This window comes from Hyposmocoma kahamanoa, unplaced genomic scaffold, assembly GCF_003589595.1.
Source record: "Hyposmocoma kahamanoa isolate Upper Pololo Valley unplaced genomic scaffold, ASM358959v1 91, whole genome shotgun sequence".
In the NCBI taxonomy this organism is placed as follows: domain Eukaryota; kingdom Metazoa; phylum Arthropoda; class Insecta; order Lepidoptera; family Cosmopterigidae; genus Hyposmocoma; species Hyposmocoma kahamanoa.
Genome location: NW_020654684.1, coordinates 3392267 through 3408029, shown reverse-complemented (window position 1 = coordinate 3408029; position 15763 = coordinate 3392267). Strand labels below are relative to the sequence as shown.

The following is a 15763-nucleotide window of genomic DNA, read 5'->3' as shown; positions in this document are numbered from 1 at the left end:
ACGTGAAATTAATACGTGAGGCGCCCTATAAATTTCCGGAATGAATAAGAAAAAAACAGTATAAATGGTCAGAAATGAATTTATTGTTTCTAAAAATATTCTCCGTTAGCGTTAATGCACTTTTTCATACGAGTGAATCAATTTTGAAAACATTTATGCCACTCCTCCGTGACAATCTTTGAAACATATTTTTCATACTCTTCGACAGCGTTTTCAAGTGATGAAAATCGTTGACCGCGTAACTGGTTCTTCATTTTTGGAAATAAATAAAAGTCACAAAGTGCCAGGTCGGGACTGTACGCGGGATGGCACATAAGGTCAACGTTGTTTACCTTCAAAAATTCATTTGTCTGTCTGGCCGTGTGAGAACTGGCATTACCGTGGTACAAGATGATACGGCGTTTACGGATATTTTTACGGAGTTTGTCAATTAGTTCCGGCAAACAAATGGTCATTTACCAATCACTATTCACGGTACAACGATTTTCTAAAGCAACAGTAGCTACGTGTCCAGTTTTATTAAAAAAAGAAGCAATCATCCGCTTAGAGGCACTTTGCACGCGCGTCTCTTTGATTGGTTTTCGGCTCATCTCGAAAGACCCATACGCTCGATTGTTGCTTTGTTTTGAGTCCTAACTATAAATCATGTTTCGTCACCGGCTACTATGTCCCACACTAAATTTAACGCCCCTTCATTGAATCTGGTAAGCATGGCATTGCACCAAGTGACGCGATCCGTTTTTTGAGGTTCAATCAAATTGTGTTGGATCCACCGAGAACACAATTTTTTCACACCAAAATGTTTTTGTAATATTGATTGTATTTGATTCATGCCTATGCCTAAAGATGCCCGAATCTCATGGTATGTCACATGCTCGCATCATCACATGTCTGTTTTGATCATACGGTACACGGCATCGATGTTTTTGTTATTCACATGAACGGGCGACCATCACGAAATTCATCACTGAGATTCACATTACCGCGTTTTAATTCTGCAAACCAGCTATAAATAGTCGTCTTGCATGGTGCTTCATCGCCAAAAGCAGTTTGAAGCTGAGGGAAGCTCCGCTGAGCTGTAAAATTACACTTAAAGTCGTAGAAAATCATACTATGAAATGTTTCACGAGGTTAATCCATGGTGATGTAGACAACCAATTTCTAAAATGACGCCACATTGTAAAAACAAGCGACAGTCATATGAAACAAACTGTATTCTACAGCCAAAGAGTTCCATTTTCAAATGTTGTAATTTTTAAATATTGTTTATGTAAGTGGCCAGTTCCGGAAACTTATAGTGCGCCCTATGTAATATCTGTTTTTAATAGCATTTAATGACGACACTAAATTATGATCTAGCAATATATAAAAATCATTTTAATAACGTCTTTGCAGTTCGTAATTGAGTGTGTCTATAATGTCGTCACCGTGTTACCCATTTACTATATACCTTACTAGGTACGATGTCATTGGCGTCGCCCGGTAATTGGATTGCGCTTCCTCGCCCGCCGGACATTATATGGAGTTATCCGGACGCATCCGGTATCGGATTAGGTAGCCACATTACTGGATATGTTCATGTGTAACCATACCTGAGCACTAAGCAGTACTTTTAAATTTTGCATAATACGGAATTCTCTTCGCCTTTTCTTCGACCAGCGCGTTATTAGAAGACCCCGGAATTATATGGATGGTATAATATGATACAAACTCGTGTTATTTGTGTAATAAACCTTAAAAAATGTAACTGTGTATGAACGTGGGTAGCGCAAACGTGGTTATTTCGCAGCGTCCCTAGTGATTCGTAATGATGAAACGTTTCACCGCTTGCCTGCCCCTCTTGTGACCCTCCGCCGATCTTCACCCCTGCTCTGGCCCCGGCTGTCTAAATGAAATAATCAACGTTCATGCCGCATCGTACTGTCACTACAGTTTTTAATTTCATATACATGCATGAAAAAATTATATTTTTCTCTGCTGTAAAAATATTTTCGATCACCAGAGAATATTTAAAAAAAAAGGAAAATATTTTAAATGGAGCAGTGTCGACAAAGAAACTTAATTCTAAAAGAGTTTGAATTTTTTTCAAGCGCTGCAGGATAATAAAATTTATTCGTACCTACGTGTTTCTCGTATTCCTGTATATCTCCAACATTTTCCTGCAACTTTGTCCACATTGCGATAATAAATTTATATAGTGCTACCCAATTAGCACTTATTTATTTACATTATTAAAAATAACATTTTCAGGATAAAATCAAAACAATACTGGCGTGCCAACGGTCGTTATAAAGTGTTAATAGAGTTATTGACAGAGCAAGCTGCGCATACTTTACATTTATATTTAGTCGATTTTCACTACCTTACTGAGTTCTGTAGCTCTGGTACTAACGACAAATAAATATGGAGTTTTCATATAGCATTAAGGTGCGCTTGTGCGTTGTCACCTGTCAACCTGTCATTTTATCTTGCGAGTAATTGAGATATTCCCACAAAAAATTCAATAGTAAAAAAAATATTTCAAATTTTTAAAATATTATTAATTGATTCTCTAGCTTTCTTCTGCAACTCTGGTGTTGATGAGGTAATTAGTTGAGATAGCAACAAGGTGAGTCACCCTGTTGTCCTTTAAACCATTGAGGAATTCCCAAAAAAATGTGGCCATGCTTTTTCTCTCTGAAAAGACAATCGAAACAGACTTTGTGTACTCTTACTTTCTTCTGCAACTCTGGTGTAGATGAGGAAATTATTAGCTCTGAGGTAAGCAACAAGGTCTGTCTATTGTCCTTTATTTATATCATTGAGAAATTCCTAGAAAAATGTGGTCGTACAAGTATACCTTTTCTCTGGAAAGACAGAATCGAAACAGACTTTTTGTATTCTTGCTTTATTCTGCAACTCTGGTGACGACGAGAACAACAATGACTTTGGGTTAGCAACAGTGTCCACGAACCATTGTTGTTCTTTCATGATTTAAAGGAAACTTTGTATTTGTCAACTACTATTTTGCTGTTCGCAAACCATTTCACTAGTTACAATAAATGTATAAACAATACTCACCGGCACATTCAGCGGAACATAAACAAAATGAGATTATAAAATAGTAACGTTTATATTTAAATAAAGAGGAACTGGACGTAAACTAGCAATTAAGTTAACATTTTTCAAGCCTTACCTAGCCGTAGTGTGAAAAATTTTACCTATGGAGCAAGTGACTTTGACCTGACTTATGAATCTTTTATTGAGAAAAACTGAAATTAAACAATATGCACTTATTTAAATTTTGTGACAAAGTTATATATAATAATAATAAGTGAATGAAAAAAGGACAGTGTATAATTTTTTTTTTGTTACTTTGAAAGTAGACCTGAAATAAAAAGTATGATAATCGACCAGACTTTTGAAATAACATTGAATTATTTTGGCGATTTAGCTAGTGTTATGCTAAATGTGTCGCCGGTGTGTATATATTATCCTGGGTATTGAGGCGGGCTTGACACACAGAGTTCCGTTTTCTTTTTTATAAAATACCTGTTTTTACCTCTTCTTAGCTCTGCAGTTCTGGTATTCAAGAGAAAATTCGAAACGTTGGGGTAGCAACACACGTTACAATAACCATCGTGTGAACCAAACCGAGACATATTTTGGAGCAAACTTCTCAACAACAACTTAGATTTTTCTTTCGTGGTAATTGTTTACAATTAATAAAATATAAATAAAATAAAAGATCGTATTTTGCAGTTAAATGTCAATACCGTAAATCGAATAAAAAATTTACAAGTAACTCTTAAATGCTCAAAGAGGTTAAAATGTCATCAGAACCCATTTAGTTGCGCTTAATAGCTAGCCGCGAGGACGTAATCTTGGCGAGAATATCATCTTTCCCCCAACAGATTGGTGTGAATGTGCTCTAAACGTCAAATCTTAGAAAGTTACAACTATTTGAAACCTGACCCTTTTTTGCTATATCGGATGCTGCGAGCCTGACACGTAATTTCCCAACGTCAAAACAGCCATACTGTCTAGTAGGTCAAACAAACGAATGAACCGGCGGACACCGAGCGCACCACGGGGTAAATTTTACCGTCTAGGTACTGTACTCCAAAATTTCAAGAACAGGCATTGTGTATCCGCGTGCACACTGCTGGATTATTGAAAGATGGAACAATTGTGATAAAGAAATGAAATGTATCTGACTAAAAATGATTTTGTAGATTTTTAACTTATTATCTTCTCCTGTAACTATAGAATGATGGTCATTGTTTGGCGAAAAAAAAATAATATACGTCATCTACAAGTTATTGGAATTGAGTCTCCACTAAATCCTATAAGTACGAGAGCTATAGTTACTTACAATTCGTTTTGCGTTATGATTTTTGTCTATATCTGATACACGGCTAAATTTGGTTAGTGACAGAAAAGAACAGTAGCAGAAAAACACAAATGCGCGTCTCTATATGTTTATAACATCCAGATAATTTTGTGGCACGAGACTTATTAGGATTGATTTGTTTTAATAATGCAGAAATACTCTATTGTTTTTTTGGAAATGTACTTAAATGATTGAAGTTTAATTAGGATAATTGTATGTAAGTAATTCTTTTGCATACTTTCTGGCATTTAATCGATTGTGTAATTGTTAAGCTTCTAAGCTTTCTTCTTCTTTACAAATAATATTCATAAATAAAAAAATATCAAATGTAAGGATAAGTAGATAGACTCTTATACATTCTGTGACCTCGACATACCAAAATACCAAATACCCAACAACACGTGACTTCGGATATAACAACAAAACAAAACGTGCATCGATACCATTCCCCTACCCACTCCCCACTGATAAACTAACAATAGTGCATCCCACTGAATTGTTTATTTTGGCTCCACCCAACAAAAGTCGCTCGTTAGAGAGAATCACATTCCAAGTCCATCCGATTCCTGCTATCCTGGTACAATGGGTAACCAAAATATGTGACTTATGTCCCATGTGGGCTATTTTTGAACATCATGTTCTATTTTTATTCACAAGCTTGTTTATTTTTTAAATCTAGCCAGTTTCCTACACAACCACATCTATGTGTGTGTATACAGCGGGAGGGGTGGCCGTTTAGGTTTTTTGCCAGTTCATCCAAACCATGGAATATTTTGGGGAGCGAAGTATGGCGGTATAAATATGAATTTAGATATAGTTATTTTTGATACAAGTGCGGAAAGTTTGTCATTGTTTACGAGTCGCGAGACTTTTTGGCCCGAGCCAGAGGCGAGGGTCAAGACTCGAGACAAGTGAAAATGACAAATCCGCACGTGTATATCAAACGACGTTTTTTAATACATTTGCGAAAAAACTACATTGAAAGTAAAATAAAACAGTATATTTTAGAGGCGCGACTCGCAGCGCAGCGGTCTCGCGTAATACTCACCTCCGGCCATTGTTAATACTCAATCAGCCATCTTTATGCAAAATATTTTGGTATTTTTAAATGTAACCCGTTGTTTTATAAAACACCTATGCAATTTAAACAAATAAGATGTTTGTAAGTGAATATAAGTTTTAATGACGAATGACTTAGTAAAAATACGTAAAAAGCACTAGTGCGAATAATCCAACTTTCGGCACGATTTGAAGATTTGAAGTACGAAAAATACCACGTTTTGAGCAACTGTATTAAAAATATAATTTAAGAAAACTCTTCAAAGTGTTCGAAGCGTGTCGCTTTCTTCCCCATTTATATTGAAGTGTCCATAGTCTCCTACGTTTACCATCAAGAAACCACTATAGTGCAAACACAATTTCTGTTCAACTGGTATTTTCTACAAAATTCAACCTTCTCGGTTGTCCTCGTATCCTAGTTAACTGCGATGAATATTTATTACGTCACCGTGTGCGCCCGCTGTTCTGTGAAATTCAAGCCTAGTCAACGCTACTAATAGGAGGGGTGCGATTTTGCGATAAACCTCTTGTGACTTTCTGGTAGTTTGGTAGTTGTTATGAATATTACGCGACGTGATTTATTTATTGTGTGGTGTGCTCGTGGCGTTATTAGATTTTTATTCTTTAAGATCCTTTGACTCACCGATCAGACAGAGGTGGTAAATTTTTTTATTGCCTGAAGATAAAAGTCGATAAAAGAAGCGTTTAATTAAACCAATTTTCTGTCGTTCTAATGTAAATGTTGACTCAACACGTGATTGAGCAAGCAAGGTGAAAGGTGCGTGCAATGTTTTTGTCTTTAAAACTTAGGTATATTTGAAGTTTTTCCATTTAATACAGTACAAATTGCTAAAGTTGTTGAATTAAATTCATCGTCACTCGTCACTTAACCTGTGAAATGTATGTTAGTAAATTCTTAATCCAATCCTTCATTCCAAAATTTGTACTTACTCATTTCATACTCCTTCATGTATTTGCAACGCGAAACCGTTAATTTGTTTTCTTCTATTGATCCTTACACCGCATACTTCTCTATTTTTATTATTGCCTAGTACTCTAACACCATAGGGGTGTAAAATCCCATTGTTATATGTTTACAATGGGGTTCGTTTGACAAACAGGAAACTAACAGCTGCGGCACAGAAAGAGATAGCTACACTCTTTCCTACAGCATTTTATGTGGGTGAGTCACGCCTTCGAGTATGGTGGGTAAACAGAGGGTGAGAAAGGAATATTTGACACCTTTGGTGCTTATGCGGTCCTGGTAGTAGAAAGTTTTAGAAGGCACGGATTTTGTTTGGCAAAGATTACTTCGCTTGCAAAACGAAAAAAAGATAAATGGTATTTTAAAAATATACGGGTGACTGTCATATTCCGACAAAAATGAACATTTGCATGATTCCTTCATAATGTATCGAAAACAGGTTGCAAAATATTACAATGGCATTCGCTGAAACGACATAAAAAAACTGGGACTGTGTGTGTTAGCTATTTTTCATGTTCTTCTCTGACGCTATTGTGGGGAACACAATAGGGTCGGGTACCAGGCTCCCAGAGCCTATACAGAGATTGACTGATCGCGTAAATTGAATGTCCGTCGAACATGATAGCGACAACACCCCATTGTCCGGAGACTATTCAACACATAGCCAATATTTCCATCGGCGAAACGTTCATATAGACGTGAGCAGCAGAATGCTGAAGGCACGTCTTCCGGGTCAGCACGTGTCGTCCGCGGCCGCTCTACCGTGAATTCTCGTTAAGTTCAGAATGGCGGTACGTTGAACTAGCGGGAGACAATAGGTATTTCTATCAAGATTCCCATTCATTCCATTAGTTGACCCACCAGATTATTTGCATTGTTTAGTCTGAAAATATTTCCATCTGAAACTTTACTCTTTAAGTAACATTTTGTCCTTTAGCACAGTATAAACAGAAAGAAAATTTGTTAAAATGACATAATCCCAACTCGCATTTATTTGTTGCCGTGTAAGTCAATAAACTTTCTAATTTTATCTACAAATACTTCGGACAACTCTAGTAACACATCATCACATCACTTGTAAAAAAGTCTTACCTGTACTATTTTTGTCTCACACTCTGATAAAAGCTCTCTACATTCACTTTTTCTTTTTATCATCACTTAATCTTTTACCAGTATTCGAATCTAAATTGAAAATGGCGTAATAAATTCCGGGATAGAACGCATTCCCGTGATATTGATATCCCAAGTACTAGGCTAGCAGAAGTATGTAGGCATGTCTTTCAAGTGCGTGTTGGGCGTAGAAAGGATTGTGATGAATGGCGCCTCAGGATCGACCGCTCGTTGCGCTTGAACCGAGCTTCTATTTCTATACGCCGTCACATTCCTTTTATTATGAATAATTATATACTGGTTTACCTAAGATCCTTTTCATGCTTAGACTAACCAAAAACAGTGGTAGACAAGATCTAGTGTAGCCATTATGTAGAGTTGTAAAAGCCGCGTTTAAGCTACTCAAAGTACCCAAATATTATGACACAATTCGATTTTGCCCACCGTTAATTTAACTAACAGTAACTATAAGTCCACACCGCCCGGTCAGTTAGTTCTAACTCTGTACACTTTGCCTGTTGTTTAATATAATACATGTGTGCTCTCAAAAACTATAATATGAATCAGGATTGTGTAAATTATATTGATGTTTTATGGCCTCCGGTTGCGTTTGTCATTCACACTATACTATAGTTATGTATTTATTATATGTGAATTAAGAAAACTATATTTTTTGTGAGTGAACCTTTCATATGAATCTAACAAATGTTCCTGTGAATTGTTGCAGCTCGTGGGCGGCGAGTTCGATATGGAGCTCAACTTCGTGATCCAGGACGCGCAGAACATCCAGCATATGCTGGAACTCTTAGATAACTGCCCACCCAGCTTGCAGGTATGACAATTAAATCCACATTTTTTAAGTCTTAAAAAGTTTTCATTTAATTTATTGCAACCATTACATTTTTTAAATCATAATGATTGATTGCAAAGTGCCATTATTGTGCTATTAATAAGCAACATGTTCTTACAAAAATGTATTCTTACTTTACTTTTGTCGTAGTTTTTCAGTTCACTTACCTTCATAGGTTTATTTCGACAAGAAAAGGGCAACCATCCATCTAGGTGACGTCACAAAAAATGACGCTGCGGAGTAAAAGACGACATGATACATCGGCCTCATTTTTAAACCTTTTTCTTTTTTGCCCGTTTAAAGACGCCCATCCCCTTTTTAAACCTTCTCTTTCTACACCATTTAAGTTACATTATAGTCGAAGGAGACAAGCCTTATGCATTTTTTTACCTTTTTTTACGGAGGTAGGCCTTCGTGATTTTATTTCCTTTTTCTTTGGAACTTGATACGGCGACCGTTTCGTATGTCATGCAGTCCTGGTACCAAAGTAGATCAAGTTTAACCCTTGAGACGTTGCTCAATCATTTTTGCAATGTATGCATGCAATTTTTTCAACACTGTAATAGTAATTATATCAAAATAAAAACAGGTTTGGGTCTCAGTTAGTTTTTTAAGATAGAGTTTTGTTTAAACCATTTTGAACGTTAAAGTCTTAAAGAATAAGGTGCTGTTTTTAGATAAGATTATTAGTTTTGTCGTGTTTATTGTACGTTTAGTAATGTTTAGTGTCGGAAGTAGGACGTGATAGCGGTCCAAGGGAGAAACGTTGCTAAACGCATAAATCTTCTGGCGGCATAATTTTTTTTAATAAGTGAGTATTTTTTATTTGAACCTTCCATAGTTATAATTAGTAATTTTAATGGCCGCGTAAGCACCGAGTAAATACTGAATTAATTTAACAATAATTCTCGATTCCATTCTACTGGAGTCTCCGGGACTGAATAGAGAAATCTCAATTCGACCTAATTAGAAGCATTGAGTTGAGCGACGGAATTTCATGGGCCTTTTGTGCCGCTTGATTAATATTAGAGTGGTCCGAATATACGAAGATTGGCTGCTGAATTGTTAATCTGCCAAGCGTAAGGTATTTTGGCGCTAAACGATGTTCCACAAGAATTTTTTGCAAGCTTTTTAAAATCCTCATTGAACTCGTGACTTTCAAAATAGAATGTTTATCATTTATAAACCGGAGCTTTAATAAAGTTTCATTAAAATGGCATCATTATAAACTATGTATATTTCTGTGCTTTTAAGTTATGTATAAACATAACTTAAATATAATTTTTTTATTTGTTTCAGTTAACATACTTCCTTTTGTTTCAGGTCTTTAACCTTGTTGTTTTGTACACGAAAGTGAATTAAGAAAAAATTTCAACTGTAATGCCGCGAAAGTAGACCTTCGATTTTTGTTTGGTCTACTGGCATTGTTTTATTTTTTCGCAGGGTAAAAGTAGAGACTCTCCAGGGGTTAGATATCTTGTGTTCAGTTCATCGTCAGCGTTGATGTGTTAACACCCCAGTGGGAGACGCTTGATGATATGAATTTATGTTCATCAATGTATGTATAAGTGTAAATGTTAACAACAATTTACTATTATTGAAACAACAGAAATAACCAATGTCACTCATAATAGATTTTCCTTTCTTTGTTAACAAAAGTACCTACCTTTTGTCTCAAATTCTCGTCAGAAAGTTTTATTTTTGGCGAAATTGCCCGTTCTGTAGTAGTCGCTTTATCCATCTTGTTAGTTTTGCAATTTTGGAACTCTGTGTTGACGTGTATAGACACGTTGATGTTTTATTCATTTTATTTCGAGTTTGTTATTTTTCTTTTATATATTTTAATATGGTACTTTTCCCTTCATTTCGTCGGCATGTATTGACTACATTTACATTAATAACCTTTCCATGTGTGTTATGTTGCAACTTTATTATGGGGGAAATCAATAATGCAAGGTAGTGGCCAACATGTTTTGCTTGTGTTAATCGTCAAATTTGGCAAGAAATAACAATGAGATGCGTAGCACTATTAATGAGAATTACCCGGGTTCAACACTCGGCTGGATTATTGTATGTTTACAAGCTTGACTTCGAGTGCGGTCTCTTATATTGGGCAAACGAAGCGTAGTATTATATCCGCGTCAAAGAACATAACTGATGTCAAACGCCGCCACGTAAATAAGTCTGCAGTCTGCGAGCATGTCATGAATAAGCCTGCACACTCAATTCAGTTCGACAAAACCCACGGCCTTGCAAAAGAAATCCGTTATTTACTCAGGATGCTGCGAGAGGCCATTGAAATTAAAAACATCCTGATTTCAACAGGGGAGATGATTTATCCGTTCCACGAGTTGGGATCCTTTATTTCCTCTAATGAAAAATCCCAAGCTGACATAAGACTGCATTGATAATTAATTATGTTTTCATTTTTTCTAATGACCAATAATAATTTATAATAAAATAAAATTAATAAATAAATTTTTATTGTTAAAATGAAATAATTTGTAAAACATATGTAGCGTACATTGGAATGTTATTTGGAAAGAAAAAATAAAAAATTTGGTAATTAATCAATAACTTTTCTAACAATAGTGAAAAATATTTGGTTTAAAAGGTTTGCATAAATATTAGACATAATTGGTTGATGACTTTACCATCTCAGTGACCTGTGACCATGACTCGGATTCATATATTTCTCAAATATAATGTTACTGTATACATTGCGCTAAATGTCAAAGTATAAGAAATTATATTGTGATCGTCAAACAAAAATGAAAATTATAAGATGAAAATATACAATAATTAGAAAATTAACAATTCATTGATAATAATATTGTTGTCATTAAATTACATATGAAATATCGTTCTCCATCAAGTATCGTCATAGGTTGATAACAAATATACAAAAGTATGTCAGTGCGATAAAAATTACAATAAAATAGAAAATACTCGAAAATGCAACGCATTTTTAGGTCTTTAAATTCATTTACAAGTAAAAAGTATTTTCCAAGAAAAGGTCTTTGTCTTTGGCCAGCGCCTAAATGTTTCGTCAGATGGTTCAAGTCTGAGAGTAGCGGGTAGACGCTCATGGTATGTAAGTAGGTCTGATGCCACGCGGGTTTTTCTCTGCAAGTGCCATGCGTCGAGGGACTGTTCTCAAATGACCGGTACATTTTGTATGAACATTGACATGAACATTTTGTATATGTTGACTGATTGGTGCGTCATTATGCGTTGCGCTACAAAGAGATTTCTTCTGGAATGTCTGTGGACCTGTAAAGAGCCCGAAACGTTGGTTGTTGAAAAACAAATATATGCTATTGAAACCGAAAAAAAAGCTTCATTTCCTACGTATAACAATCGCGAAAACCTAAGAAATTGATATGTAGGAAATATTTTTTTCTTAATTGTTTATGATCTAAGCGCTTTGGTAATCATACTCATAGTACCAATGAATTAGAGTTTGATACCAGGTATTGGTGTAGTTATCGGGAAGATTATTGTTGAAATGTACAGACATACGTCAAAATTTATTACTACGATAAAACTGAACGTAACTATATCTATAAATTCATATTGACCTCATGTACGACGGGGCTATAAATAAACTCCCCGACAAGATTGATAAGTAAGTGGCCTACTGGGACAGATAGTGTTTCTAATTTGGTGACTTGTTCATCAAGTTTCCGTAGTGTAGCGGTTATCACGTGTGCTTCACACGCACAAGGTCCCCGGTTCGATCCCGGGCGGAAACAGTAATTTTGTAAATATTCGTTACATATATATTTTGATAGTTTGGGGGTATTTTTTTTACTATTGAATATTATAACTGTGAACAGCATTTCACATTTTGGATCCAAAATTAAAACTGTAGTAGGTTGAAACCCTGCATGCTGTTATTTTATTTTAAACGGTTTCCAACTATGCAATTCCATGTACCAAGTGCTACAGTTAAACAAGCTCCAAAAGTCGATGTTGATTATAAAAAAAAACCGACCTTAAAAGTTCGTGGAATTACATCTATCTGCCAAGTTTTATTGAAATCGGTTACCGGAAAGTGCGCGAAACCGGATTCGTCCCCTAGTTTGACGCTTTTGGAGGTGGAATATTTTCTTCATATTTAAATGGGACCAATACTAAGGGACCTTCTTTCCATAAAAAAAGAATCATAAAAATCAATTCACATATAAACCCGTAACATACAAAAAAACAGTCGCATTTTTTGAAGTCGATTAAAAATTAACTTCGGGGGATACAATGCAGAATACCCAGACCATAAGCCATTTTGAAAAATTCGTTTTCCAAATCTGTCTCATCTGGAAAGCGGAATTGCTATAGTGCTTGATCCACCACTGCTCCATTCCTGTAGATTGTTTCTACTCTTTTTACATATTTTTACCAAGATGTCGATAAAGATATCGTACATATTACCCTCTAGGTACATGATGGTACTGCACATACGAAGCGACCCATCAACTCTGTTGTCGGGTCATGCAATTAATCTTCATCATCACCCTTCATCAACTATTTTAAGAAAGTCGTATCATACAAGCGGTTCAGCATTTGCCTTATCTACCTATAGTTTTCTATTTCTCTAACTCTGTTTATTAATAAAAAAATATCCTTGGCACGATCAATAAATAACTTTACCGAAAGATCAAAATAATCGCTGCGTGCCAGTCTCGGTTACTCCGAGTTGAACTAAAAGTTGTATCCGCCGTATCCCGGTTTCCATGGCGACCGGTAATCCCGTATAACCGGCTAAATTTGATAGTTACTGAAAATCATCGTGAAACTTTATTCGAAATAGAATGAGCCAATAACTTCTATGTTGATGAGCAGATTTTTTTGAGTTTGTATCACAAATGTACGTAATATGTTGTTTTGTGAGTAGGGTTTTTACAGTTTGTTTGATAGATATAAATAACTTCATGACGGCTAAAATAACTAATAACTTAAAAAATAACTTTAACTTTGCGATAGTTAATTGGAAAGTTTTTCAAATTTATTAGCAATTGATTTTTATATAGCAATTAAAAAAAGTTCGTGCAAGCAGAAACGCATGAATCCCCATCTGCTACGTTAATGAGATAGATACATGTATGCTCTCATTCCTCCACTCGCATCAGTGTTATTATAAGACTGATTATATTGTAACCTGGTTGCCAAGAAACTTCAACGCCTCAGTTTTCAACGTTTTCTTGTTCGTATGGTGCTTTTCTTAAGTATTATTATTATTTCTATTCCAGGCAATTCGCAAGCATCTATTCCAGGCAATTCGCACGTGTATCTTATATCAGGATCGCATAAATGCGGATTACCCATGCTTACACAGTATCTTGGAGGCTTAGTTGCATATGGCGTAAACTTCGGCCTGCTTCTGTTGGCCTGGTAACGCGTTATCTTTGGATTGTTTGGGGTATTAAACGGATTGGTGAAACTATGGCGGTGTTCTTTAGGACAAGTAAAAGTAGGTTGTATGTATTGCTTACTATTATAATACCACAACGTTTACTACATAAGACCGTTTTGATAATCGCCACACTATATACAAGGCTGCTTGTTAATCTTCAAGTGACTCTATATAATCACCGAAAGACATGGATGGATACTATCTGTATTTTCGTAACAAGATCATATTATTTGCCATCCACTAAGTGTGGCGAACGCCGTCAGTTAATCTTGCCCGATGTTTGTAGACATTGGGCAGGTATTTTCCTCGGAGCATATTAAATAGTATGTCAAGTGTAGCTAACTTTCAACTACTCCATTGTAAGTCGGTTAAATATGCTAGTCTAACCCAATGTGACTGCCGTGACCCAACACAGTCCATGAGGCATTTATTGTCGTGCTTCTTGTGCCTCAATACCTATACGGGGAAATATCTATACGCAGCCACAGATAACGCAGTCAAGGTGGCAACAGACTATTCAAAGTCAATACTGTCCTAGAAGTAATAAAGAGTGATAAGTACCAGGATCTCAGCTCCGTTTACCTATTTACAGCCCTTGGAGTCGAAATCCTTGGCCCGTGGAGTCCCGGTGCCCTTCATCTGTGCAAAATTTTAACTAAAGAATTAAAAGACTGTCTGGGATACCCAGTTATCTTGCCCGACGCATTAAAATAGCCATACAAAGGGGGAACGCTGCCAGCATCTTGAGCACCTTGCCGCGGGGACCCAATTTTGGTCATATAATTTAATTCTTTAAGTTTTACTTTTTAGTATTTCAGCTTTTATTGTACCTTACCTGTATATTAATTATGGAAACGAATAAATTAGATACATTATTAAAAGAAGAAGAACCACTGTATTTCTCATGAGACTCCAGTAGATGTATACCATCAATTACCGACAGATTAAATCAAACATCCCTGCCCTGCCCCACAGCAGCCCCGTCGGAAAAACCATAATTGTGCTTCGTCACTTCCTAAGTACATATTAGCGAAGCCGTCAGTCCCTTAGCCTGCGCTTGAGTTCTATTGCTGCTTTTTGCGGCCTCGAGATGCACGGTATTGGAAGGGGATTACTTGCTGTTTTCTCTTCATTCCGACATTTTATAAGCATACGACTATAATAATTATCCTACTTGGATTTGAGACCTAATTTGTCAGAATTTCAACTCTTTCTTACCTCTATTGATTTTGGTTTATTTGTCTACAATACTCCTAATGCAATGGGCTTTTATACGTCTTTGGAGTTTCGTCGCCTTAGTAATAGTACATTTGTTCGCAATTGTTGATATCAGAGAGAGAGTATTACGTAAAATCTTGACAAGAACGACACTATACCAAGCTTCCTTTAATGAATGGTTTTCCTTTCAGTGCTAGTAAACATACGTGTAAGAAAAATGTGCTTTAAATTTTATTGGCCATCACGCGGTGTCCAGAATTGGATGTTTGCTTGATATGGCATGTACACAAGAGCAAGAGCACATCAAACTTGACGCTTTGTACTTTGAACCGTTCTTATTGAATTTAAATCTTAAATGTCCAAACTTAACGCGCTCTTGACTGTATAATAAATATGTTGTTTCCACTGTATGTTTGTGTCAATAGTTATTCCTATAATTTGAATGTATCTTTAGTTTCCATTTAAGTGCCATTGTCCGAATAGTTAATTGGCGGTTTTTGGTGCGGTCGCAATAGCATAAATTTGGGTTTTTTACAATTTATGATGAGGTTATTGGGAAATTTAAAAATAAAAATAATTCATTTGTGGCGTTACCATACTCCCCCACCTTAAAGGGTCACCTTTAAAGGAAGTTAAAACAATCAGGTTATAAGCCCAAAGAAAACAAACTATAAGCTCGAGGAGCATCATAAAGGAGCGAAAATAGGTAAAATTATAGAGTTGGTAAGGGACATAAGCAGACCACAGGTCTCACAA

At 36.0% G+C, this 15763-nt stretch overlaps 1 protein-coding gene and 1 non-coding gene across 9 annotated transcripts in view; both read left to right on the top strand.

The window, feature by feature from the left end:
• Positions 1-15763, top strand: part of LOC113236336 (neurobeachin) — a 545925-nt gene that overhangs the window by 156661 nt on the left and 373501 nt on the right. For all 8 annotated transcript variants that reach the window (XM_026472364.1, XM_026472367.1, XM_026472366.1 and 5 more), the window contains exon 2: positions 8254-8358. In XM_026472364.1, the coding sequence (XP_026328149.1) occupies positions 8254-8358 (105 nt within the window). The remainder of the gene's footprint in view (positions 1-8253; positions 8359-15763) is intronic.
• Positions 12059-12131, top strand: Trnav-cac. The gene has a single exon. It is a non-coding gene; the product is annotated as a tRNA-Val (tRNA).